The sequence below is a fragment of the Diadema setosum genome, chromosome 10 (genome assembly GCF_964275005.1).
Source record: "Diadema setosum chromosome 10, eeDiaSeto1, whole genome shotgun sequence".
Lineage (NCBI taxonomy): Eukaryota > Metazoa > Echinodermata > Echinoidea > Diadematoida > Diadematidae > Diadema > Diadema setosum.
The window spans coordinates 13,150,369-13,177,370 of NC_092694.1; the positions used below are offsets into that span (position 1 = coordinate 13,150,369).

A 27,002-nucleotide genomic window follows, 5' to 3' on the forward strand; every position below is an offset into this window, starting at 1 on the left:
ATGTCTGTCATGCTCATATCTGTATTATTAGCTGATTTGATACATCTTGGCTTCCAAAAGCAAATTACGTATATTCAACCTGTAGTAGAACTTGTGTCAAATTGATGATGTCACAGTCTTTTTTTCAGTAGCTTGGGTTGGAACCATTTGTGAGCATGGTTAGCAACAACAATGTTCACAGACTAGGCGGTGTGAGGTTGTTGAGAACCAGTTTCCATGGCGATGAATGGCTAAACATCATACTTTAAGGCACTTCATTCAACCTGTCAGCAATGTGTACAAGCATATTTTGGATATAAGATATATTCACACCTAATTGTCTGTCTTTTCATTCATTTATTTTCCATTTCCAACAGAAACTTCTAACATTACATATCATTGTCTTACATCATAATCCACATCAGTTTTTCTATCTCCCTACCTAGTGTATATCCATACATGTGCAAGTATTTTTGTATTCATAATTAATTTACAAATGTTAAAAATGTCTAAGTTTGTAATGCCAGTGTTGCTCGAGTGAAACTCCTGAAGTTTAGATACTTTGGCCAATCACATGATATACCTACTCCTGAAGGGTTCTTTAAAAGTTGATTTAGCAAGATTTGGAAATATGGGATACTATGTATATAGGAGACAGTGGAGACCAAGAGAAATTCCAGTAGTCATGGCAAAGTTTCACCGTGGCAACGCCAGAAGCGGGATGTCCTGTCATCCACTTCTCCCTGGAGTGGTTGAGCAAACACAGACCCACTGGCAGTATTTAATGACCACTCTGTGATGTATTGTCATTGCCATTATTGCTACCTCTTGCCTTCCGTGTGTGAATAAACCCTCCCAGAATGGATCTTCTACTACTACTTCATTAGAGACAATAGTTTAAGATTGCATGGGGGAGATCCGAGGGGTGGGGAGGGGGAGGGGAGAGGAAAGAGGGGGAGTGTAGAGGAAAAAAAAAAGGGGGGGGGGAGAGAAAGAGATGGGAGAGGTTTATAAAAGGGGATTTATACTATTCCATTTGCATTGCATTTTATTTGTTCAGTAGGTCAATGCACCTATTCTCTTCAAAGTGTATTTCAAGATTAATACTGTATAGCATACATGTATGTGCACCAAAAAAATTGGGTTTGGGTCTATTGTCTGTTGCCATGGCAACTTTGTCATGAATTAATTGCTATAGATATAGAGAGATGAATAAGTCTCTTGCATAACAGGTCCTGCACCTTCAACATCATTTTTAATGAAGCCCTGATAAGATATTTGTTTTTACCTGAAGTATAAAGCCAAGACATTATCTATAAAATACACAGAAGGTATAATCATTTGATTTGCCCATTGTTATACAAATGATGCACAGGATAGAGTGCGTTAGTGGAGATGTAGCGCACTTGAGGGTATAGAGTACAATTGTGAAACATGCACGAGGCGAAGCCGAGTGCATGTTGCACTACATTGTAAATACCGAGAGTGAGCTGCATCTCCACTAACGCCACGAAATAATCCTGTGCATCATTTGTTTTATAAAATGGGTCAAAAACTAACAGCATTTTTCACGTACCTTTATGGGTCAATACCAGTCAGCTACATGTAGCACTCGCTCAAGAGTCAAGATGTCCGAAGATGTTCGTCCCAAACATTTACGCACGTCGCACTCGGAAATCCCGCACTTGTACTGTACACGTACGCCACACATGTTATGGACACAAGAAAGGCCGGCCGGCAGCACCCGAACTAGAAGTTGTTTACAGGATTGACAGCGTGTATAGTAGCGCGCGATGCACTTGTAACAACTGATTGAGTGCGCACTGCTAGTGTAAACATTGTGATGTCAGGCCGTGCATGTTAGTGAGAAATTAATACACGCACACGTGACTCATTTCAGCGCTTCCAATTGGCTACATTCTTGAACCCATTTTATAATACATAATATTGCAAGCAAACATTATTAACCACACACATTCTTGATGTGACTCCATCAGCATCCAGTCAGAAAATAGACTTGTTGTTGTGTCTGTTTTCATCTTTTTGAATATCAAATGACTCATTCATTCAACCCATAAAGTGATCAGTTTGTTTGCAAAAACCGATAAGTCCATATTTGCCAAACGGAGATATTTGCGATTAAAGGTCAAGAAAAATAAAGAGAATAATAAGAAAATTTTTGCTTCTTTTGACCATAACTTCAAAAATGTACCTTTATATGTAGTGACCAATATATCATTTAAAAGGTATTATTTTGTACTTTATGACAGAGACAGTACTTCAAAATCTTCAAAAATGGACTTATTGGTTTTTGCAAACAAACTCTTCAAGTCTTCCCCAGTTGCTGCACTCAATCTTGCCAACTTCCATGATTTACTCTATATCTTTATTGAAGTTTATACAATAAGGCATCTTTTCTTTTTTTGGTGTTTATTGAATGGTCCTCATTAAAACATTATGCCTGTAGAAAATTCCCTACAGATGTGGAAGCCATTGATTTCTCTTGACTTGTAGAATTTGTCACTAAAAATACATTTACAAAAACTATTATATTGCAATACTGCGTGTATTGCTTCTCTTCATTAATTTGCATAGAATATTGTCAATATGCCATTAAAGGCATAATTTACCATTTGCAGATGAAACAAAAACCCAATATTAGTGCTTTAAAATAGATCTAAAATGTGAGTTAGGGATAGAAACAACCACTGTAAAAATTTGAATCCGTATAATCGATGTTAAGTATTGTTAAGTACACAAAATGTGAACAATAGTTATAATAAGAATGCTTCCAGACTAAACCGTATACAGTTATGGTTTATTGAGAAGCATGCTGATATCTCCCCATATTTTAGGCTTTATTGCAAAAATTTTATATGGTAGGATGTTTTGTGATACAACAGACCTACACATATGCATCAAATGTGATATCTTGAACATTTTTGAAATCACTGCTCCCAAAGGTAAACTGGACCTTTAAGGCAAATATGTAGAAAGCAAGGGGAAAAAAAAAAACCACCCCTCATAATCGTATACAGTAGCGTCATCACAGTGTCTTTTACAAACCAAAATGGCATGCAATCTATGAAAGTAGAGTTGCACATTGAATATACAATGTATAAAGCACAGGCAGATTTTTCAACTTGTGAGCTACAATGACCCATGGTTTAGCCTTAATTACTGCGCTGTTTTTACGATTCGTTCGGCGTTCCAATCTCCCACCTAACCTGTTGGTATTTGGACGCTTACTCAACACTTGGGTGCTAGCTCCGTTGTTTGCCATCACTCTGTTTGATTTTCCAATTTGGAGAACTCGTACTCCGATTTTTCTCTGGCAAGGACAGTTTGCCCCATCTCTGTTGAGTGCGAGGTACCGGTAATTAAACAGAAACTGCATGTGTGCTTGATGGATTATCAATGATCATTATCTGTGTTGCATGGCTGGCGTAAGTACATGTGCACATACTGTACACACGCTGTAGGTATACAGTGCAATGGCTTAATTAACTGATTGAAAAAAAAATATAGATAGCTTTAGGTGAGATGAATTTTTCTCTTCTAATGGTATTCATTCTTGTGGAGAAAACAGTCAGATTCTATCAGAGAGTATCCTTCTAGATTATACAGTGTCGAAGCATTGGAGTGATCTGTTAACGTTTCTTTGCATTTTTTATGTGTGATGGACTACAGTAGATACAGTGATGATTTACCACTAAGGCTTGCATAATTGTGAAAAAAAAATGTGCATATCTAATATAAAGCCATTCTTGATGTACAACATTGGATGTTCACTGACGAATGTACACCTGCACGAGTGCAAGAATTGACCTCAATTTCTCACAAATGACCTGATGTAGAGGAAGGCATCGCACTTCCAGAGATGAGATGGGATCTCAAATTCCTGTTTATTTACAACAAAGCCCCCCCCCCCCCTTGCTTTCAACTGTAAGGTCATTCCCTCCCCAGCCCCCCCCCCCAACCAACCCATCACCAATCACCAATCACCGATCACCAATCCTCAATGACTCCATTCTTTGTACTCCATTTGGAGTCTCTTCTTAGATTTCAGAATGCCTTTCATGACCCGAGAGGTCAAATTTTACACAACTGCATCAGTCCCAACATAGTATTTTGCTCAGACTGTCAAGCAGAGGAAAGGAAGAATAGTGACAGTCTAGTACAGTGCCCCCTCTGTTCGTCGAAATTTGCCTTGTAAAATGTAATTCTCTTTCTCAACTTCAAGCTAGCTTGTAGCTTGTCTCACATAAAGTCACATCTTTTATTTCCCTATTGTATACATCTCCCCCCATGCATCATTCTTTCTTTTGCTGTCCTCAAAAGTTATATTACTCTCTTGAATGAATGTCGGCAAAATCGGTATTATATGACACTGTACACTCTTTTTACATCAAAGAATGTTTTTCATTCTCCTGAGCTCTGTCCTCATATGAAATTGTGTTTTTCTGTATTTATTCATTATCTCTGTGATGAATGAAACTCTTTGTCCTTGGTTGATATTTTTTTCTTGGTCTCTGTTCCTCCACGGTTGGAGGTTTTCTTCTCTCACAGAACATCATGATCTGACAAAATGAACCTACATATTATGTTGATTAGTTGAAAAATGAGCAAAGAAACTGAGATTAATTCCTGCAACATCTACAAAGTTGGGGATTTGCGCTCTGATAGCTGGCCTTGTGTCATGTAAACCTTCACGCTGGTGAAGATGCATGCCTTTATCTTTTCTTTTTTCTCTTTTTTTTTTTTTTTAGAGAGAGAACACCTGTCTATAAAGTCCACCTGCCCATCAAGGTCAATGGGTCAATTTCCCTTTAGAGCTTGTGGCATAGAAACCACCTGCCCTTCTCATTAAAGGGATGGTACAGTTTTGGTTGAGATGGGGATTCAGGTTTCCAGCCTTTTTGTGAGATGACAAGAAACAGAAATATCTTATGATATATGAAAGAGCATACAATTCTAGGAGGAATTCAAAGTTTAGATGATGAAAATTGGTTTTGAAATGGCTGAAATATCCAAAAGCAAATAGGTCCTACTAAAAGGCAGGATCTGCCGTTTAGGACCGCTTTGTTTTACTTTGTTTCTGCATATCTAAGCCATTTCAAAACCGATTTTCATCAAGTAAACTCTGGATTCCTTCCAGAATTGTACTTCTTTGATATTTCATGAATGGTTTTTAATTATCTTAGGAAAAATAAACAACTGGATTCCCCATCTCAACCAGAACTATGCCATCTCTTTAAGACCACTGAATTTGTTCCCTCAGAGAGAATTGTTATTGTCTCGTGAACCGTTGTAATAAAGGCCGGACATGCCAGCCTAATTCATTTAGTTCTATCCTAAATATGTGTTTCAGCTGGTTCTTGCTCAACTAGAAGACATCATTAATTAATATTTTTATAATGTTCATGTGACTTTCTTTTCAGGATGATTTCCTGGCGACAGATGAGCTATTTATCGATTACTTCAATTCCTTCTTACAACTCTCGGTAAGATATGTAGGATCTACATCTAATTGAGAGCCAGCCAATATTGTCGAGACATTAGTATATATATGTACAAGTATACTCTTGAATAGTGTGTGCCTTTTGCTATAATTGATAAAGGGGAATGGAACCCAAATATATGTGTAAATTGAAGGAATGCAGCAATATTTGTAGATCACATCAGTAAAGTTAGAGGAAAATTGAACCATACATTCAAAAGTGATATGAATTTTTAAAGTTTTGGTGCTGCCATTGCTTGATGAATAGATTACAACAGTATGACCAATCAATGCAGGATAGTGATGTTAAGAAAATACAAATACAACAATAAAATACATAAAGATCACATCAGTGAAGTTTTAGGAGAATTTGACAATCCATTTTAAAAACCATGAATTCTTAAAGTTTTGATGCTGCCATCGCTTGATGAAAAGACTATAACAGTTTGTGGCATCACTGCACAACAGTGATTTAAAGAGATTACAACATGATGAAAGAGTATTTAACTTACCTCAGAGGCTCTTTCAGAAAGCAGTGGGCTTGATAATACCCTTAACATATGTCCGTATCAAGTCAAGGAAATATGTGCTTTTCATAAGATATTAAATTTTCAACAAAATGACAGAAACATGTGAATGTTCATAAAAAATTGTAATCCTGTACAATTTGCTATTTGGATGGTACTCTCTAAAAAGAATCGAGTGAAAATTTTCACTCTTGAAGGAGTGAATACAAAAAAGAGTGAATTTAGAGTGAAATTGGAGTGAATTTCGAGTGAAAATGTCATAACTCGTTTTAGAGTGACATCAGGGATCACTCCAAAATCTTCGAGTGATCCCTGAGGTTACTCCAAAATGAGTGAAAATGATAATTTTCACTCGAAATTCACTCCAATTTCACTCTAAATTCTCTCTTTTTTGTAGTCACTCCTTTAGAAGTGAATATTTTCACTCGATTTTTTTTATAGAGTAGAATAAAAAATGTACAGAGAGTAAACAATGTATACATGTGCAGTCGTAAATGTGATGATCGAATGAATGTACGATTCAAACCCGCAGACATTCTCGGAGCCAATCATCTTCAACAAGGAGACCGGAGGCTTCGAAGTCGTCAGCAATGAAAAGCAGAGCCTCAAGAACCGCCTCCGCTCCTTGGTTCGCTCCCAGCAGAAGCCCAACCCCATCTACAAGGCAGCCGTCGCCGTGGCGACGGCCAAGAAACCTCCAAAGATGCCGTGGCACTATGTGGAGGAACTGGAAGAGGAGGTGGACATCAAAACCAGCTTTAAAGTTCAGGTATGTAGCGTGATGTTGATAACCAGAACTACAGGTACTTGGTATCCTAACTTCCGTTGAGCAAGTATTAATATCTTAAAATAAAATGACAATTTCCTCTGAGCAATTGTGTTTGCAAATCAACAGCAAGGATATGGGTTGATATCTGCAGCATAGTTGGAAAGGCTCATTTTTAAAGTTTGAAGGATATGGTACTTTTTTGTTGCTTGGAATTTGCATAGTTCAAATGCATTAGAACCTTTATTCCTGAAATCCTTTTGGACAGTTTTAGTCTGAGAGATTCTGTCGTTGTTGTTGAAAAAGCACTGTAACATGAAAATTCCTGTGCATTTTGAGGGCCAAGAAACCAGCAAAAAATTAAAAGCAAATTTATTTGCTTCTTATCTATAATAATATTTTATATTTTGATTCTGCTGAATTGAAAACTCTCAAAATTCATCATAAATGTGGCCATCACAAACATGAAAAATTACTCGCACTAAAATTTCAAGTGTGACAGTATATAAAACACTGGAACAAAATGGATTTACACCTTTCCTTTGTATCCATTATCATGTTGCAGTGTCTAAACAAAGAACAAGGCATCCGATGGGTCAGGGCGGAGAGACTCCCAGCATTCATTCAGAGTGACTGCTACCTAGAATACAGGCTGGCCAAACTCATCTCACAGACAGAGGTAAAGGACATCATTGCTTCCGGACGCTTTCGTAGTGCTGCATGTAAATCTCCAGTGACAGCATGGCAACACAGCAAACAGATGATTACATCAATCTAAAGTGATCTTGTCTTGATTTTCAAGCAAGGTTGAAAGAATAACCCCCAGAAAACAAAATGTCCAGATGTCATGTACAAATGTTATGTCATATACACCTCTAAATTGTACACATTTCCTGTGGATATGTCCTTATATGCATGTGTTCTGCTCAGGAAATACATCCACCTTTCGTACAGTCATTTCTGCATTTTGATGAAAAAAAAAACAAATGGAAAAGGAACAACAAAAGCAATATCATAATACCAACTTAGACATCAACACTGAGGAATAATAGGATGCAAAACAAATTCCATGTGATTAAAAGAACAAGAGAGAATGAAAAGACTTTCTGAATATTTGAAGAGTTTGTTCGCAAAAACCGATAAGTCCATATTTGCCAAATGGAGATATTTGCGATTAAAAGTCAAGAAAAATCAAGAGAATAATAAGAAAATTTTTGCTTCTTTTGACCATAATTTAAAAAATGTACCTTTATATGTAGTGACCAATATATCATTTAAAAGGTATTATTTTGTACTTTATGACAGAGACCGTACTTCAAAATTTTCGAAAATGGACTTATCGGTTTTTGCGAACAAACTCTTCATTTCCAAGTATAAGTATGATATATGCAATAAGTTATGTATATGTTGTGATATATGTATAGTATTTATACAATATAAATGATATATCTTCTGTGATATATCTTGTCACACTTATATAGCTTTTCCTGCATTCTATTTGTTCTTAATTGTTAGGTTGCAGACAGGGCAACAGACACTCCTTTGAATTTGTACATTGACCCAAAGTATGAACCATTTGCAATTGAGAAACCCCCGCCCATTGAGCCGCCAAAGATCGATGAACAGGCCGTCGCCATCCGCGACATGTTTGTGTGCATGGGCTCAGCCTCGACCACACAAACCAAGGAGTGGTTCTCCTCCGTGAAGATAACGTCGTCTACGGCCACGACGAGCTCCCTCCAGAGGCGCCCCTCCAGCTCCGTGGGGCCTCCGGGGACCCAGTTCGGAAGTTCGCGGCCCTGCAGCGTCATGAGTGGCCAGGCAACGACGGTCGACAGTGGTTTCGCGAGTCCCTCTCGGTTTGACCCCTTGAGCATGTCGCACGGCAGCAGTTATCAGGACTTGACGATGGACAGTGTGTCCGACTTGCCGAACCGGGAGCGACTCTTCGAAAATCCACTGAAACTGCGAGAGTGGAGGCCCCCCATTGGTGATAGTGCCTGCATGGTTGCTGACACTGAGAAAAGAGGGCGTGGCTATGGGGGTCCCTTTCACCTGGACATCCACCGGCAGCCGGAACCGGTCTTGGAGGATGACGAGGAGAATGGCGACGCCGACGAAAAGGCGTCTGTGGAGAGTGGGGAGAGTGGATGTGAAACGGAAAGCCAACAACTTGACGAAACGGAATCCGTTGACCTGACTGAGATCAATAACAATGCCGAACAAAACGAGACACCTGCGGGTGAAGTGGAGGGCAAGCTCCAGGATGACCCTGCGGTGGCTTCTCCACCGGCTCCCAAAGTGATCCGGATCAGAAACATTGACGATGCTGCAAGTCTGGTGGTGTGCGTCTCTCTCAAGAAGGCCATCATGGTGGCAGCGGAGAGTCCGAAGGAGGAGGAGGTGGACAAATTCATTGAAGATCACTTCCTCCGACTGGAAGGCATCAAGATGGCCGACTTGACAGAGAACTGGGAAGAACAGATGGAGTTGGAACCACCTCCTCAAAGTCCGATGACCTCACGAACTTTGACCCTGCAGGTCAGTACAATGCTTATTATGTACATGTACATTGTTCTGGAATTTCTGATGCCTCAAAGTCCAATGCAACATCTCATTTGCACTTCAGCAGCATACAGCCGAAGCTAACTGCATCAGACTTTGTATTTCCTGAAGACAGGTTTTGTACACTGCATCGTACTATCAAGCAAAACAGTTTGAGAGTTAAGATGTTGCAGAACTATAGCCAAAAAAATTATTTCTCCTGTTTTTCCCCTACTTTTTTTAGATGTGTAGGCCCCTATATGTCTTTGCACATGAGCTGGGTAGCACAAATGTACATACTGTTTAAGATTCTGACAAGGTTTGAATCACTAGTGGTATATACAGACTGCATGCCCCATTTTATCACTGCTGTCTCCTTTCCCCCAGGTTCCAGACGAACTTGACCGCTCGGCAAGCCGCCTCTCCACCACCCTCTCCTCCGCCAGGGATGCGGGCAGTGGGGAGGCCGACTCCCTCTTCGACAGCGACCAGGAGGAGGATGAGGACCAGGAGGAAGATGAGAGGGATGCCTTCTTTGCCAAGCCACGCCCAACCCTCGACTTCACCAACAAGAAGGGGCTGGACGCCTTCAAGAAGTTCCTCTGGGGCACGGAGGGGGAGAAGTACTGGAACTTCTGGCTGGATATCGACAGAGGGGCCATGATAGAGGACCAGGATGTCAAGAAAGCGTGAGTCAGAAAGGAAAATTTTTGATGGAGAGGAGGTGGTTGTTTAAAGTCAAACTGATGTTCAATAATATTTTGGGTGCTGCAGTGAGTAGTAAAGGTCTATCTAAACTTTTCATATGGATGGCCAAAAATGGTTATTATGGTTTCTTTGTTTGCTTCATTGATTTTATTGCTGAATCATATCAAAATCAATACAGGCTACAAAGAGTAATATGCAGATGTTATTAATGCAAAATTGAACAGGGATTTCCCATTTTCGGTAGAAATAATAAAACACAGCTGTCCTCCATCAGGTCCTGCAGCTATTTCAGGTTTCAGTATTCATCATAAAGTGAGAGATGCGGAACAGAGATTTTGCTTATATACGTTATTTTTATGCTATATATCAGTAGAGCAGTGTCTGTTTTACATTGTTGAAATGATAAGTTTCTTAAAAGCAACTGGAAGCAACTTCCAAATTCAGAAAAAAATTACTAGTATATGGACATCATTTCTTGTCCTTACTTTTTTTAGCTGTTCTTTCTTTGTAGTTGATGTCTGTGTGTATTGATGTTGCATCAATGGGGTTCCAGTCTTAATTGTCATTAAATTCTGTCAAGAAATTTGCATAAGATGTTGAAAAAACTGGCCTTACCTGTCGTGCAGTTTTCCACTATTTCATTTCAATCATTGTTAGTACAATTATGTCATCCATTGCTATTTGTCTTTTTCCTATACTGACAGTTTTTATCTCCTTTGCTGATCACGAATCAAGTAAAACCAGAAATGTTTGCTTGCATTTTATCATAGTAAATTTTGTGAGAGCCTAGGTTTGCGAAAATTAAAATGCTCACAAAAGTTCTTGTCTACCACTATTATTGTCTACCACATTCATTGCCAATAGCAATTCACAAAAACTTCATGCTGCAAAGTAGATATCAGCTCCAATTCCTGAAAAATTTCATGCCTTGCTTTGCAGTATTTTGTCTTTCCATCATTTTGTCACAACAGCAAAGGATGAACGAACATTTTATTTCAACAATTCTTCTTTTTTTTCCCCACAGGTTCCTCTCCCAGCTGCGAGACAAGTACCTCAAGGCGGGGGGTGACTGTGAGCTTCCTGCCGAAATGCGCGACCGCCTTGGCCTGCGGAACCCCTCCCACTGGTCATCGATGTCCAAGCTGGTTCAACTGAAGCAGGCTATCATTGAGCCCCTTCTACTCTACTGGTGAGTATGCACAGATCAACTTTTTTTTTTTTTTAATTAAAGGGGCTAATGAGTGTTATAAGGTAGTACTCCCAGCATGAATGATAATGATGATGATGATGATGATGATGATGATGATGATGATAATAGTGATGATGATAATAACAATAATAATAATGATGATAATGATGATAATGGTAATAATAATAATAATAATAATAGTTATAACAATCATAATAATAATAATAATAATAATAATAATAATAATAATAATAGTTATAACAATAATGATAATAATAATAATAATAATAATAATAATAATAATAATAATCATTGCATGAATATACCGCTTTATACGGGTGTTTGTATACGTTTGTGAATGGGGACTTTGTTGTTTCACCAGACAGTACGTGATCATAATTTCCTTTTTCCGTGTATATAGTTTGGGTCCCATAGGATAGACATGTAGGTCTCCTTGTTAGATCTAGGAAGACCGGGTTGCCAGTTTCATTGCCTGATCACTAGCTGTCATTGTTCATTCTCTATTTTTTTTTTTTTTTTAACTGTCCCTCTTTGCATTGGAAGCTTGAAAGTATAGGAGGTAAACAAGAGCTAGGTAGTATAAAGTACACAGTGCAGAAAGGCATGGGTAGGACTAACATACTTTTAAATTATATGACCACATATAGAAGGCCAGAGTGGCCCTTTATTGTTTCACTTTCATTTCTTTCTATTTTGTAAATGAAAGCAACAGTTTTATGTCAACTTTTTGATATGTGGTATTATTTCAATGGTTTCATGTTGAGTGGATAGTAAACGAGTGCTACATTACATGCATAAACTGAATATTTACAATGTGATTTAAATAAAAAAAAAAATCAATCTATACCATAGGGCTCCGAGATTCTTGATGCAAGAAACCTATCAGGCAACCACACCCGACAACTACATCTACACCCGGCAACAGCTCCTGACCCGACCAGCCCCCGTACCGCACCCTGAGCCAACAACGGTCACCCTGCTACCCCTGCGCCCCAAGACATGCTGGCCGCGGCTGAGATCTCACTCTGTCGGCCCTGAGGTTTGTGGTCCCAAAGATCAATCATAAAATTGTCTTCTTTTATGCAATATATGTTGTGCTTAATGCAAGAAATCTCTTGTCAAATCAATTAATTTCTTGACAAAAAAAAAAAATTCAGGCAAAATTATTCCCAGCATTTGATTGCCAGCCAGAGTGATCTTTACACTGCGTTTAAACAGAATCTGTCTCTTAGAGAGTCCCTGTAGAATGTAAGATTGATGTCAATTAATCAGTCAGTAACTGATTACTTACCACATGGATGTAGAAATGAATTATATTGGTGGATTAATATTAATTGATATATCATTGCAAGGGGATGATACAAGAAGACTAGTTGATGTTCAGTATACATATGAAGAGTTTGTTTGCAAAAACCGATAAGTCCATTTTTGAAGATTTTGAAGTATGGTCTCTGTCATAAAGCGCAAAATAATACCTTTTAAATGATATATTGGTCACTACATATAAAGGTACATTTTTGAAATTATAGTCAAAAGAAACAAAAAATTTCTTATTATTCTCTTTATTTTTCTTGACCTTTAATCGCAAATATCTCCATTTGACAAATATGGACTTATCGTTTTTTGCAAACAAACTCTTCATATGTATAATATATTTTGTTCAACAAACTTGAACCACACCCAGAGTTCCCAGAAGTGATTCAGTGATTCCAGAAGATTCACTCACATACAAGACATGCACAAACACACATATATTTTATAAATCAATATTCATATTGGCATGCATTGCTCTTTTTGTAGCCCCTCAAGCTAGCTGTATTGCATTAAGCACTTGAATGTCATGTTCCATTTTGTCTCTCCCTCTAGCTGCCGACACGAGTGCACGTCAATCAACATCTACATGAACCTCCCCCTCCACCGCCTGATCCCAAGCTCCGCCCACAACAGACCACTTCCACCACCACCATCACCCCTCTTGGAGCAGGTAAGAAGAGTGACCAGAAGGGCCAAAACCACCAAAGAAGCAAGACACTCCCCATTATCCCTCTCACCAGCACCATGACGACCATCACCCCCAAGCAAGTCCCCTCCCTCAGCCGGCTGTCGGCACCCAACCCCGCCCAAAAGTGCAATGTGGAGACGATCAACTATGGCTCGCCCATTGGGCCGGGCGTGATCAGTCTCAAACCGGTCCCGCCAAAATCGGCGCCCCCTTCCCTGGGAGCCCGCAGGAGACGGGCAGACGAGATGGGCTCGCCGAGAGGATCAGAAGAGTCGAAGTTGAAGGCGGGGGAAAAGGTGGAGGAGAAGGAACAAGATGAAACTAAAGGAGATGATGAAGCAGAGGAGGATGGAGAAGAGGAGGACCGGAGATCAAACAGTGATGCATCGGATGATGAGACTGGATCCCAAGTAAGCAAGAAAGAGGCAGAAAGGTGAGAACGAACTATATTTTATTCATTATTGTTTGCATAATATCTGTCTGTTATCAAACTTCAAAGAGCAATGTGCTACTGCACGTGACACATTAATATTAGACGTTCGTTCAAACACGAATAGTAGCAGTTTTGATATCAGATCACATGTGTGAATATGAAAAATATCAGTGTCTAATTATCTTAAATTGTTCACTTTCAATGTGGATTTTTTATTATCAATGTATCAAGACATCTTTGAGAACTGATTTTGGCGGGACAGGTTTGAGGCTGATCATGCCTGGCCCGACGGGCGAGCCGTAGTTGATTGTCTCCACATTGCACTTTTGGGCGGCGGAAAATTAGATCTATTCATTGAACTTGTTCTCATGCCTTGAACCAGGATTACACACATGCTGCTGATCTGTCATTTGTCACATACTATAGTCAAACCTGTCATAGCAACCACCTGTCTATAGTGGCCACCTGCCGTATACGACCACTAAAACCAATTCCCTCTGTGCGAAAAAACATGTTAAAGAACCTATAGCAGCCACCTGTCTATAATGGCCACTTTTTTCATCCCCCTTGGGTGGCCGCTATAAACAGGATTGACTGTATTATGAGATCATCTACCATTAGCAGATGGAGATGCTGTCTTCCAGTGGGATTGCACAGGATAAAGCTTTTGACTATGAAGTCTTTTCTTCCCAGTTTGTTATTCTTACAAGTAAATTTCAACCTGCCATTATTGCAATTGTCACATATTGCAATTATCCTCCAACCCAGGCCAGCGTCTGCCACCAAGAAAGAGAGACCCTCATCAGCGGCCAGCAGCAAGGCATCGTCGGTAGAGAGTGAGTTCCTAGGAGGCATGAGGATGGAGGGACTCCTCCGGGACCTCTACCAGGAGAAGAAGGCAGGAGGATTCATCCGCAGCTTCCTGGAGAGCAGACAGGATGAGGTATGCAGTCAGTATCTTCTTAACTGCAAGTATAATGATAATAAAAAAGACAGTGATGATGATGATGATGTTTTTAATAGTAGCGATATTGATAATGACCATAAGAACAACAATAGTATTGAATGAGAAGATGGAAAGGAGAAGAAGAATGTAAAAGAAGGGAAATAGAAGAAGGAATAGAGGATGAAATAGAAGAAGAAGGAACAGAAGATGACGAAGACAAAGAAGAAGATGAAAAAGAAAGAAGCAGAAAAAAGAAGGAAGATATTGAGAAAAAGAAGTGTAGGTTAGAAGAAGAGAAAAGATGATGAAAGAAACTGAAAGAAAAATTAAGAAGGAGGAAGAAACATGACAAGGAAGAAGAAGACAGAAGAAAAAAGAAAAGGAAGGAAGTTGTCTTATAGATTTGTGGTCTAAATCCCCTCTTGCAGAGTTCAGAGCATGTCTTGACTGATGTGTTTGTTACCATCAAAGAATTGAGCATGATTATATTTACAACCCATGGTAGGAGTCTGCAATATTGTAGCTGTCTCTTCTAAAAGTGTGTTTTCTTTCATCTTCTCAGACTGCCCTAAACTGCCTTGGCTGCTGGCATGAGCTCCAAGAATACCACGCCCTCTTTTATGCAGAGGTGTTTAACCCCTACCATCTTGCCAGAAAAGCCCAGGTAAGTGCGTTCTTAAGGAGCATATTGCTGCAGTCAGAGTGCACCTTCTAATTTGTGGCAGCCGAAATAAATTTTCATTGATTTTCTTGTTATATCCCTCTGGATACTTAAAGCAGCTATTCAGTGTCACAAATGTAAAAGTTGCCATTTAATCATCTGACCACTAAAACACATCCTTGTTTAATTGTGTCATATTTACTGGTATATGGATGAGTCTCTGTTGATGTGTCTACCAGTACAGATAGATTAGCTGGTTATGAACACCAAACAGCGAAACAGAGTGAAATAAAGTTTGGAACTGAAGTTGGTAGGCCTAATTGTGAAACATTTCATAAGTGATGCGTGGAATAACTTCCAAAATTGTATGATGTTATGCAGACTCATTTCATGTGGATAATTTATTGTACACAGTCTATCCAGTCCAAGTATGTGGTGGAGGGGTGCTTCTTTGACATCAGTTGCCCCCCTGCCCTGAGATACCAGGTCTACCGACAGCTGGACCCACCCTATGAGGAGCTCTTTGATGGTGTGGAGGAACACATCTTGGACTGTCTCCTCGTGCCCTGGCTGGACATGAAGGACAGTGACCGGACACTCTACAACAAGGTCAGTCAGTGGTATTTTTACATCATCCTTGGTCTTTTCCTTATCTTGCTGTCATGATGCATTGTCAGATTAAAAAGGTCTGTATTTTCATCGTTACCAACAGTTGTAATGATAATACTTTATAATCCTTCCTCGTAAATCCTGAGCACACTGATGAAATTAAACGTATACTGTACCCATTGAGTTTCAAGCCTATACCAAGGCGCTATTTGTCCACTGTGAGACACTGTCAAAGACTAAGGATGAATAGCTGTGGTTCACTCCAGCAAAAGATTTATTCATGTGCAAACAGGAACTGAGACCCTGGAAGATGTACCTTTGTAATGGCATCAGTAATGCAACCAGTATATTCGTTGATGATCTGTCAGCATAGCTAATTAATGCGAGCTGATTGCTTGAACATGTCTCATCACCCTTTTATAGTCATGTGAATGCGGCAGTCCAGTTGGGGTGATAAACCTTGAACATGGTATGCTATATATTTATGATATTGATATTGATATCCTCTGCTGGGATGGGGAGTCATATATATGTCTATGGAAGTTCTGTTCTCACAAGGAATGTTATTGCCAGCCAGTGTTTGACTGTTGTATCATAATGGAAGTATCTATCCATTTATTAATCATTCTGTCTATCTGCATATTATTTGTCTATCTGTCTGTCTATCTATCTATCTATCTATCTATCTATCTATCTATCTATCTTTCTATCTATCTATCTATCTCTCGATCTATCTATCTATCTACATATCTCTTTCTTCCTCTCTGCCATTCTGCCTTATCCAGATTGAACTGTTTGAGGAAGAGAGGCAGCTAGAGAACATGAAATCCAAACATCTGCAGAAACTCCAGAGAAGGCTGATGAGAGAGGTAAGCACTGTTGATTTTAGGAATCGACAGGCTTCTTACAGGAGCGTGATGACTTGAGCTCTAAGAGATGACAAGATTATCAACTTTTTGATTCCACTTCCAGGTTTCTTCAGCTGACAAGCAAAATAAGGTCTCTTAGTCGGCGCATGTCTGAGGGAGCGAAGTGACCGAGCCCGTATGAGCGAGTGGGGGAGGGTTTTTGGTTTTTGTTGTTGTTGTTGTTCGTTTTTTTTTTTTTTTTTGGGGGGGGGGATGTGAAATCCAACGCACCCCCTCAATGTTGTTGTTGTTACTGTTGTTGTTGTTGTTAATCATATCCACCTGTTGCTCACTTTGTGCCTCGATATTTCCCTTCTCCTACCAGAGGATGGCTACCCCAGACTTCACCATAGAGGGCGAGGATGAGGAGACGAAGAGAGAGTCTTACTACGAGACCCTGGCCGAGAAGGTCCCCCCGGAGTTCCGGGACTATGACTTCGACAAGCTCATTCGCAACCGGATGGAGGTGGAGAACTTCAGGCAATTTTTGGGTCAGTTTCAATAGCAATTCACCGTCAATTCTATCCCTGATTGGGTTGAAGTATACATTTATATATTTGTATACATTCATCTCTCCGTCTGTGTGTTTATATATGTTTCTCTTTCTCTCTCTCCCTCTCTCTCTTTCTCTCTCATTCTCTCATCTATATGTTTCTATCTCTGTCTATTTGTATTTCTATCTACATTGTATTTCTGTAATTGTACTTCAGGCAGTTTGGGGGTCAGTTTAAAAAAAAATGCACCATCAATTCTATCCTTGATTTGGTAGAAGTTTATATCTGTATATTTGTATATTCATCTCTCTGTCTGTGTGTTTGTATATATTTCTCTCTCTCTCACTCTCTCATCTTATATGTTTCTATCTCTATATATCTATCTGTATTTCTATCTATTTCTGTAATTGTACTTTAGGCAGTTTTTGGTCAGTTTCAAAAGAAATGCACCATCAATTCTATTCTTGATTGGGTAGAAGTGTATATCTATATATTTGTATATTCCTCTCTCTGTCTGTGTGTATGTATATCTTTCTATCTCTCTCTCTCATCTATATGTTTCTATCTCTATCTATCTGTATTTCTATCTATCTATTTATGTCTGTTTACTTGTCTGCTAACCTTTCAAGTTATTTATCTGTTTCCTTTTCTGTTTGTCCATTTGTTGTTGTTTTAGATCTGTCTACTTTTCTCTCTGTATACCCTGTATCTCAGCAACTATCTGTATTCCTATCTCACGTTCATTAAATCTGTAAATCTGTACACCTACCCCCCAAACTTTCCTTGATTCAACCTCCTTTTCTCTTTTTCTTTGTATTTGCATTTAAAAATACTTCGTAGATTGTGCAGAAATCTCTGCAGGGGTTGCAAACACTGGGTATTCTGATTTTTCAGATGGTGATGTGGAAGTCACAAAAAGTTGTACTAAGGAATTGTAGTAATTGACTGTGCTTTGACATAATCTTTTAATATGTGAGACATAAGATTGATTCCAAGAATGAAAGATATGCTATTCCAGTATTTACAAATCCTCAGTGCAGTTTATATCTGATTCTGGTAACCTCTTTAAAAGCTAAGCCACACAACATATTACTGGTATGTTAAAGAAATGAAAAATAGACTATCACTCATTAATGATGCAAGAAAGGGAATGCTGCAAGGTGTGAAAATGATTTTTATCAAACTTGGTTTTTCTTCCAGAGGATAACTATGCCCTCATGGACCTCATGTGCTGGCTGGACATAGAATCCTTCCGCCGCACCCCTCATCTGGACACAAAAAAGCGCGATGCCAAGGCCACAGAAATCAAGACCAAGTATCTGAACAAGAAGTACTTCTTTGGACCTAACAGCCCAGCAACCAGAATGCAGCAGCATGAGGTTAGGAACTAAGTTCATAAGTTTTAGGGACAAATTTTATAGACTATTATTTTCTGAATAGATTTCATAAGTTTTGAGGGATAAAGTTCATAAGTTTCAGGAGCAAATTTCATTAGTATTAGGAACAATTATCATAAGTTTTAGGAACTTCATAAGTTTTGAAAGGAGTTGCCTTTACAACCTATCTCCAAGGAGTGCATTTCATGTTGAGATAATGCATGAAAGTTAATATGTATTTTTAGCCTTTATGCCAGAAAAATTAATAGTTTGGTTTTTGTAGGAGTATCTCTTGGAGGTCTTTGAATAGTCAGTGAAGTATTTTCTCTAAAACATTTTCACTTGTCAAAACAAGAAGCTACTTCTTTCCTTCAATCTGAACCCATATTCTGTATTCTTTTGAGGGAATCTGCATTTGGAAGAGTAATATCTTATTTTTGGATAAAAACACTCTATATTTTCTATTTAGGGAATCTGCATTTGGAATAGTAGTATCTTATTTTTGGAATAGTACACAAACAAGACAAAAAAAAAATAGAGGACTCATGCAGAGAGGAGTCATACAACTTGGCACACTGGGTGAAAGGTTTTAATTTGAGTTTGAGGTGTATGATGCCATCTTGTCGCACCCTCCTGTCTCCTAGGTGATGATGGCAGGCGGTGGATGGGGCAAGCTGCTCCTGGACCGACCCCCCAACCCCATCATCCTGGAGGCCCAGAAGTACGTTCGCGAGCGGCTGGCCCGGAAGTGGCTCCCGCTCTTCATCATGACGGACGCCTTCCAGGAGAGACAGCGCCCTAACATCCGCATGGAGGACGTCGTCGACGATGTCATGGCCAGCAAGCGGAAACGGTACATGGCCATCTACAAGGTGAGATGGGTTTGCAGAGCTAGCCAATCATCTGAACCTCAAAAGTTTTTGCCAGAATATAATTTCTCATCAACTGAAGTCTGTAAAAGGGGTCTTCTTTTTTCATCTATGCATATATTTTAACACACCCGATCAGGCATTATATGCATGAAAATGATCTAATATTTTGACAAGTTTTTCTAAGATTGATGAATGTGCACTCACTGCTTGATCCAGAATGAGTAGAGAATAACTTAGTCAGCATAAATCTGTGGGGAGTTTCTTGTGAAACACTGCTTCACTGTCTAGACTGTCCACTTATAGTTTTTATGTTTCATGACATGGTGATATCAACTATTTTAGACGCAACTGTAATCACAATTGCACTCACGAGGACAATGAGATGCGATGGTGAGTTCATGCATTACAAGTTCTTTGATTGCCCATCGCACAAAAGGAATCTCCAAAAATTCTCTATTTTTTTAATTAACTCAGAAGAAGAAGTCTTATCCTTTGCATCACATCATATCAGAATTGCAATGACTTGGCACTTACGACTTTGTGTAGGGAAGGAAAGTTTTGATTGCACAACTATGGACTGAAAGTGCGTTTTCTTGTGTTCTTTCAGTCTTACCCATTGCATCACATCATATCTGACTTATAATGACTTAGCAATTACAACTTTGTGTAGTCAAAGGAAATTTTGACTGCACAACTGTAGTTCGTGAACGAGTTTTCTTGTTATCTACAAACATATTATTCAAACTCTGCTCTTAACAGAGTTTTCAACTTTAGCGTTGGAGTGTCTTTGTTACTTGATGACCGTCTGCTAGCACATTATTTCTCACTTGTCTCTCTGTCCTCAACCTGTCCAGCTCCTGGAGAGCCGGTTTGTGTCCTCCTCCCACGAGATCATCGCCCTGAGGCAGGCCCTCATGAATCCCATCACGTGCCAGCACTTCCGCAAGTTTGTCAGCGTCAAGGGCGACAACCTGGAGAATGACGTCCTCTTCTGGATGGAAGTCCAGAAATTCAAGGTACGGTGGGGGGACTTGATTCTGCCAGATACCAACCCCTCATACAACCCTTGGTGTACTTTCAGTGCTGATTGACACACACACAAAAAAAAAACAACAACAACATAGTGCTATACACCTAGTCCAAAATTCCTGATACAGAAAGGATGAGAGCCGTCGTACTGTTGTTAGCACTGAGAGTCCTGAGCAAATAAGCAGAGCTGAACGTGTCAGCACAAAGGCCTACAGAAATCTGCATTAAAGAGCTTAATCACAGAAATCTGCATTAAAGAACTTGATCGCAGAATTGGTTAAATGACATTTTTAAACATTTTATATATGGCCATCATCAGACAGAGCAAAACAAAACCTTTCCAGTAATGCCTCACTTGTTGCATAACAAGGAATAGCATTGAAGTTATAAACATAAAACTTTAAAACCCATTCCTAAACATTTCAAATAAGTCCATCATAAGATAGAACAAAATAAAACCAAGTAACCTCTCACTTGCTAATGTGACAAAGAATATTTTTGAAGTTCTGATTAGAAATATCTTCTAAAAATATTTTCTTACCGTTTTCTTTGTTTTTAGCAGCTTTTATCACAAATATCTCAAACAGACAGGAACAGAGTTGACTGGTTTTGCAATAAAACTATTCTCATAGAGATATATTTATATATTACAATCTCCTCCACTTTTTTCCGCTTGCAGGAAATGTACCACGCCCACACAGAGGAATCCCTCATCCACCAGAAGATCCAGGCCATCCTGCGCTGCTTCATCAACTCAGAGATCGGCTCCAGCCTCCAGATCGACATCACACCGGAGCAGGCCGACAAGATCCTGGACAAGAGACTTAGGGAGATGGGGCCTTATGTCTTTAGGGATGCACAGGTGAGATTACAGATTAAGATACCCTCAGGGTACTCCCATCTTTAGATCTCCTGGGGTTGTGGGGGGGGGGAAGGATCGGGAGCTGCACCTGATTAATGTTCTGGTCTTATGCATGGTTGTTGCAGCAGTCAAGTGCAGACTTATGATCCATGTTGCTCAGTTGGAATCGTGTTTTGGTTAAAAGAAAAGAAAAAGAAAAAACTTGGGGGGGAGGGTCCGTGCACCCCCTTTAATTTTGCAAAGGCGCCTACCCTTCATGGAATTACTGGATCCGCCCCTGGGTTTGTACCATTACAATGGATATCTATCATACAGCCGATGGTGACTTGCAATAAGTTACTACACAAATGCAAGGCATAGATCTAGAACGTTTTTTGGCCAAAAGTGGTTTGTATGTATGAAGTACCAGCACAAGGTGTGAGGATTTCCTGAATAATGAAACAGTCATATTTACAAAACAAGATAAAACCAGGGTCTGTCTAACACCTTTGTAAATTATTTTTGGGCTGAACACAAGAACCTCACAAATGATGTGCCACAGCAGGATCTCATAGAGTAAATGTTCTGGGGACTCCACCCATGCTCCTTCCCAAACAGAAGTTAGGCAGCCCCTGGATGCTCTATCCCTCTCTCTTACAACTCTTGAAAAACATACAAATCTGCAACCCTTGTATGTTTTCCAACCACTGTAACTCTATATACCACCATACCCACTGCCACCACTACTACCACCACCTGCCACTGCCACACCTCCACCCCACCGCCATCACCACCACCACCACCACCACCACCACTACAACCACCACCACCACCACCATCACCATCACCATAACCACTACCACTACCACCACCACCAACATCACCACCACCACCACAACAACAACATCACTACCAAGGGAAATCTGGAGCCTTGCGGCTTAATCTATCAATTTCCTCTCTCTCATACCACTCCCTTCCCAGCTGACGGTGTTTCGCGTGCTGTCGAGCCACTGGAAGGACTTTCAGAAGTACCGGACGAGCCTCTCGGAGGAGAAGATGCTGGAGGAACTGGACCGGAAGAGGAGGAAGATGAGGAAGAAGGAGATGGAGCGGGCCAGGATTGAGGATGAGAAGGTGAGGGTTTTGAGGTCAAGAACCATGCATAATCTGTGGCCTTCTAATATTTTTTCTTTCCTCCAGTGGTTTTGTAGCCATAAAACACTTCTGCCGGTGTGCTTCTTTTTAAATGTATGGTGTTGGTGTCCAGAAAGTAGATCCAGATGAATAGGAGTTATATAATTGCATTAAAAAGAGGCTTATGAATGTATATAAAACATTCCTATGTAACATGCATTTTTGCCCCTGGATATGTGTCCACCTACCTCACATTATATACCAGTATTCAAGTATTTTTTTTAATTCATTCATGGCCAGTTATATGGCATGATGCATGGGCACATTAAGGATTTAGTCCATTCCATGTTCAATAAGACTCTACGAAATAGGGCCAAGTTGTACAAACAGAACACAAAATGTTTCAGTGACGGGTAATCTTTTGGGATTATGGCATTCTTGTCTTTCATTTCTAACAATGAAAAAAGTCACTGTTTCATTAGCAAATCAGATATGGTGATGATAACACCACCTACTAGTATTTCAAGTGGCATGCATGCAGGTCTTCACTAATATAATATGTAACTTGAAATTAAGAAGAAAGTAATGCAATTCTTTTAAGAGTGGTATTCATTCTGCAATAATAGCTTTTCTAAAAGGTAGAGGGTTATAGATGTCAAGTCTTGTGTTTGAATGTCACTTTATAACATTCCTTATATTCATTCTACTTGGAAGTGAGATGTTTTCCTGTTTCTTTTTTTTTTGCGGGGGGGGGGGGGGGGGAGGGGGATCAGAGGTAGATTGTCAAAAGATAATGAAGAAGAAGTTAAATGTCATTCAAGAGATACCTTAACAACTCGAAAGCATCCTAGCTCATCAGCATTCAATTTAATACTACAAACACTAACTATGAAATGCAACCCGGCCCTGACTTTTGCTCCCAGGAATTTGCCAAGCAGACTGCAGCTGCTGCCAAGAACGAGGACGACCGCAGCTCTGGCATGGGCAGCAGCATGAGCATGAGGCGGATGTCCTCCCGCCTCTCGGGCATCATCCCCGGTTTCCTTGACGACGAGGAAGAGGAGGAGGAAGAGAAGGTGCAGTGGAAGTACTCGGACTACATGGAGGGGATCGAGCGGGAGAAGCAGCTCCTGAATGGTGATGACAGAGCCTCAAGTTTGATGTCAAGTGAGTAGTACTTTTCCTTGTTTTTATTCCCTGCTCCCCCTTGCTCCTGACCCCACCCCCACCCCCTGCTGCCTGACAACATCAAGGATGATGCTATGTTGGAAGAGATGCAGATGAAGTGTGCATTTTTGTGTTCATGATCATTTCAGAAGAGGAGAGGAGAGAAGACTGCATTCCATGTGGTGGCATGATTATTTCTATGACACTTAAAATCACTATAGATGAGAATAGGCAAAGTCATCAAGTCTCTTTTCTTCAGTCATAATCAGTCGTTGATAAATCAAGAAGTGATATGGGGTTTCAAAGTCCGTGTTTATTGCAAATCTCTTCTGAAATGTGACCATTCATTTAAAATCAGAGACGCATTGCAATGGTCCACTTAGAGTTTACTACGGGTGTTCATTGACATTTTTGTGTTTTTTCTGTGATTTTTACAGCAATTGAAAGCCTTGCAGAGGATCAGGATTCCGCAAGATGTGAGAAGGCAGCGAAAAATGGAGCCAACGAATCAGAAAAGCAAGGTTGTTATACTTTGAGTCAACTCTTTACTTGGAGTATGTGTATTAGCATGGGCACAAAGATATAGTGTTATGTGCAAAATTGACAAAAGACTTTCAAACATTTGAGGGAGTTTTGATCTATCGATCTTCAAACTGAAGTTGCTGGCAACTGAGATGATTTCCAGGGCTCTTTATTTGAATATATTATATCAAGCTCTCAGTTCCTCACGTGAAACAGTGTACCAGGTATGCCGACCTATGTTGAGGGAGGGATTTCAAAACAACTGTGAAGAAATTGTGTTGAGGTTATATTACATGTACATAATAAGATTTCCAATAAAAGTTGCTCCTGGAAATTTTGAGATTTTTTACACTGTATGGACTGCCTAATAGATTTATTTCATAACGTAGTCTTCCATTATAGCTTGCAATTTGATCTGCTCTTAGAAGCATGCCTGATTCAAAGCAAGATACCAGAAGGATTTATGTCTGTTAGATGTATTAATTGGTAGAAATTGTGTCTGTATTTTGGATTTTCAAAATAAAGTTCATATTCAAAAGATTTTTATTTTATTTTTTTTTAATGAGATTGTTTCCTCGTATGTGCAATCATGAACTGGCTGCCAGCAGCTATGTGCGCTCACTGTTATTCTTTTACACAAATATTATCTTGTGATGTAATTGAACAGACGATTAAATACTGCTCTCAATAATCTGTACCGGCAAAATAGGAAATTCATTAATTTTTTTTTTTGCCATCAGGGCCATTAAGGCATGTAATACAAAAATGCAACCAGGCAAAGTAAGACCAGTTTTTACCACAATCTTTTGAAAATGCCAGGTAAAGGAAAGCTGAAGTCAAAGGCCAAACCCTCGGATGGCAAAAACGGGCGGAGCCCCGCATCCAGCCTCAAGGACCAACCGTTGCCTGGCAACAACACCGCCAGAGGGAATGGGAAGAAGAGAGTGACCCTTGTTGAGCCTCCCAAGTCCATGCTGCGTGGGACCAGGTCATCTGTTGGGCCAAGGGGTGATGCAGGGGCAAAGGTCAGAGGTCAAGGTCGTCCGGTATCACCAGGCCAACCCAAGCAGCCAGTTCCACCAAAGAAGAAGAAGTGATTTTGTCTTCACATGTACTGCATGAGGTTCAAGTACAGGGTCCTTGTATGTTATCTATCTATGCTCTTTATATCATTTATGGGACTAAAGAAGCATCAGTTTCATTCTTGAATTGGCAGACAATACAGAACAGAGCTTGTAATTATCCGGGTTGTCTTTTCCCTTCTGTGCCGTGGTAGGTGATGACATCATTTTGTTTTAATTGTGGAAAAAATGGCTGAAAAATATAGAGAGAACAAGACATATGGCTGATTTTTTTTTCTTTTGATCACTTATAACAAATATGCAAAACTTTGCAGTTGTGTATAATTGTCACTCATATATGTTCAACGAAAAGGCTGCACTTTTATCATAAAATCAATTACAAATGATATTATCTATGCAATTATTCAGTGGATTGAAAAACCTGGCATGATTGTTCCAATGAAATTAGATCATCTATTCCATAGATTTGTACAGCAATATTGATATCAAGCAAGGGTTTGTATTTCAGATTTATATTTTTCTCAAATGCTGAAAAAATGCAAGATAATTATGTGTATATATTACACAGACATATAAGTGTATTTATTTGTATGTGCATGGTGGAGTAAAATTTGTGTATATATATTTGTGTTAGTGATTAAAACTATGTACACTGAAGAGTAAATGTATAATATACATGTATTACCCTCTGAGCATTCCATTTACCTGTATATAATTTATTTTAGGATTACAGACGCCTACCACCATCTACAATCTAAAACACCAATTTGCTCTTGTCATGTAGGTACTAGTCAGAATTGAGATTGGACTTTGTTTGAGAATTGAATTGAATTGTTTTTCTAACATTTCAAACTTTTTTTATGTGTACAGTGTACAGTGTATGGTGAAAATTGTACAGCACATTGTGTTTTGTGTTTGAATATGGTCTGCTTGCCACGTGTAGAAAGAATTCCCCATGTGTATCACTGTGTAAGTTGGTGGTGCATACACTTTAACACAACAGAAGTTGAGACTCTAAAATGGAATGAGTGCTAGGCTGAGGGTTTGTTGTAGTTTTTAAAGAAAAAGTCCCCCTTCATATGCATGTGGATTAAGTGAATGCAACAATATTAATAGAACGCATCAGTGGATGTTTGGTAAAAATCATACAATCCATTCAAAAGTTATAAATTTTTAAAAATACATGTATCTGTGCATTTACTAGCTGCTGGATGAGAAGACTACCACAGTGTATGATGTCACATGCGTATAACGATATAAGGAAAATATAAAAAGAATTTTACAAAATTTTACGTTTTGAAAAATGTGCACATTTCCTTGACTTGTGACTGACATATGTTAAGGGTGATATTATTCCCCTATCTTCTGAAAGAGGCAAGTCAAGTGTTCTTTAAATTATGCGAGAAAAGTGAAAATATGTTGAGCTCTTTTTGTATTTTCTGTATATCATTCTACACATGTGACATCACAAGCTTGCAGTAGTCTTCTCATCCAGCAGTGACTGAGCAGAAACTTCAAAAATTCCTAACATTTGAAGAAATTGTCAGATTTTCCTCAAACTCTCTACTAATATTGCTGCATTCACTTAATCCACATGTCTATGGAGGTGAACTTGTCCTTCAATAGTGTGCATGTTTTTATTTCTGAGGGGGAGGGGAGGGACTTTATCCATCATAGTATGCCACCTTCTAA

General features: G+C 39.4%; 1 protein-coding gene across 1 annotated transcript; it reads left to right on the forward strand.

The window, feature by feature from the left end:
• On the forward strand, nucleotides 1–25,325 carry LOC140233763 (regulator of G-protein signaling 22-like). Its single transcript, XM_072313862.1, has 22 exons — nucleotides 1–93; nucleotides 5,421–5,483; nucleotides 6,539–6,775; nucleotides 7,338–7,451; nucleotides 8,288–9,313; nucleotides 9,704–10,005; nucleotides 11,049–11,213; nucleotides 12,087–12,273; nucleotides 13,101–13,669; nucleotides 14,438–14,612; nucleotides 15,178–15,279; nucleotides 15,691–15,885; nucleotides 16,671–16,754; nucleotides 17,119–17,284; nucleotides 18,488–18,666; nucleotides 19,308–19,535; nucleotides 20,390–20,551; nucleotides 21,244–21,426; nucleotides 22,387–22,539; nucleotides 23,463–23,706; nucleotides 24,144–24,227; nucleotides 25,048–25,325. Exons 1-22 carry the CDS (start codon nucleotides 1–3, stop codon nucleotides 25,323–25,325), a joined length of 4,989 nt encoding a protein of 1,662 aa, XP_072169963.1.
• The last annotated feature ends 1,677 nt before the right edge of the window (nucleotides 25,326–27,002 follow it).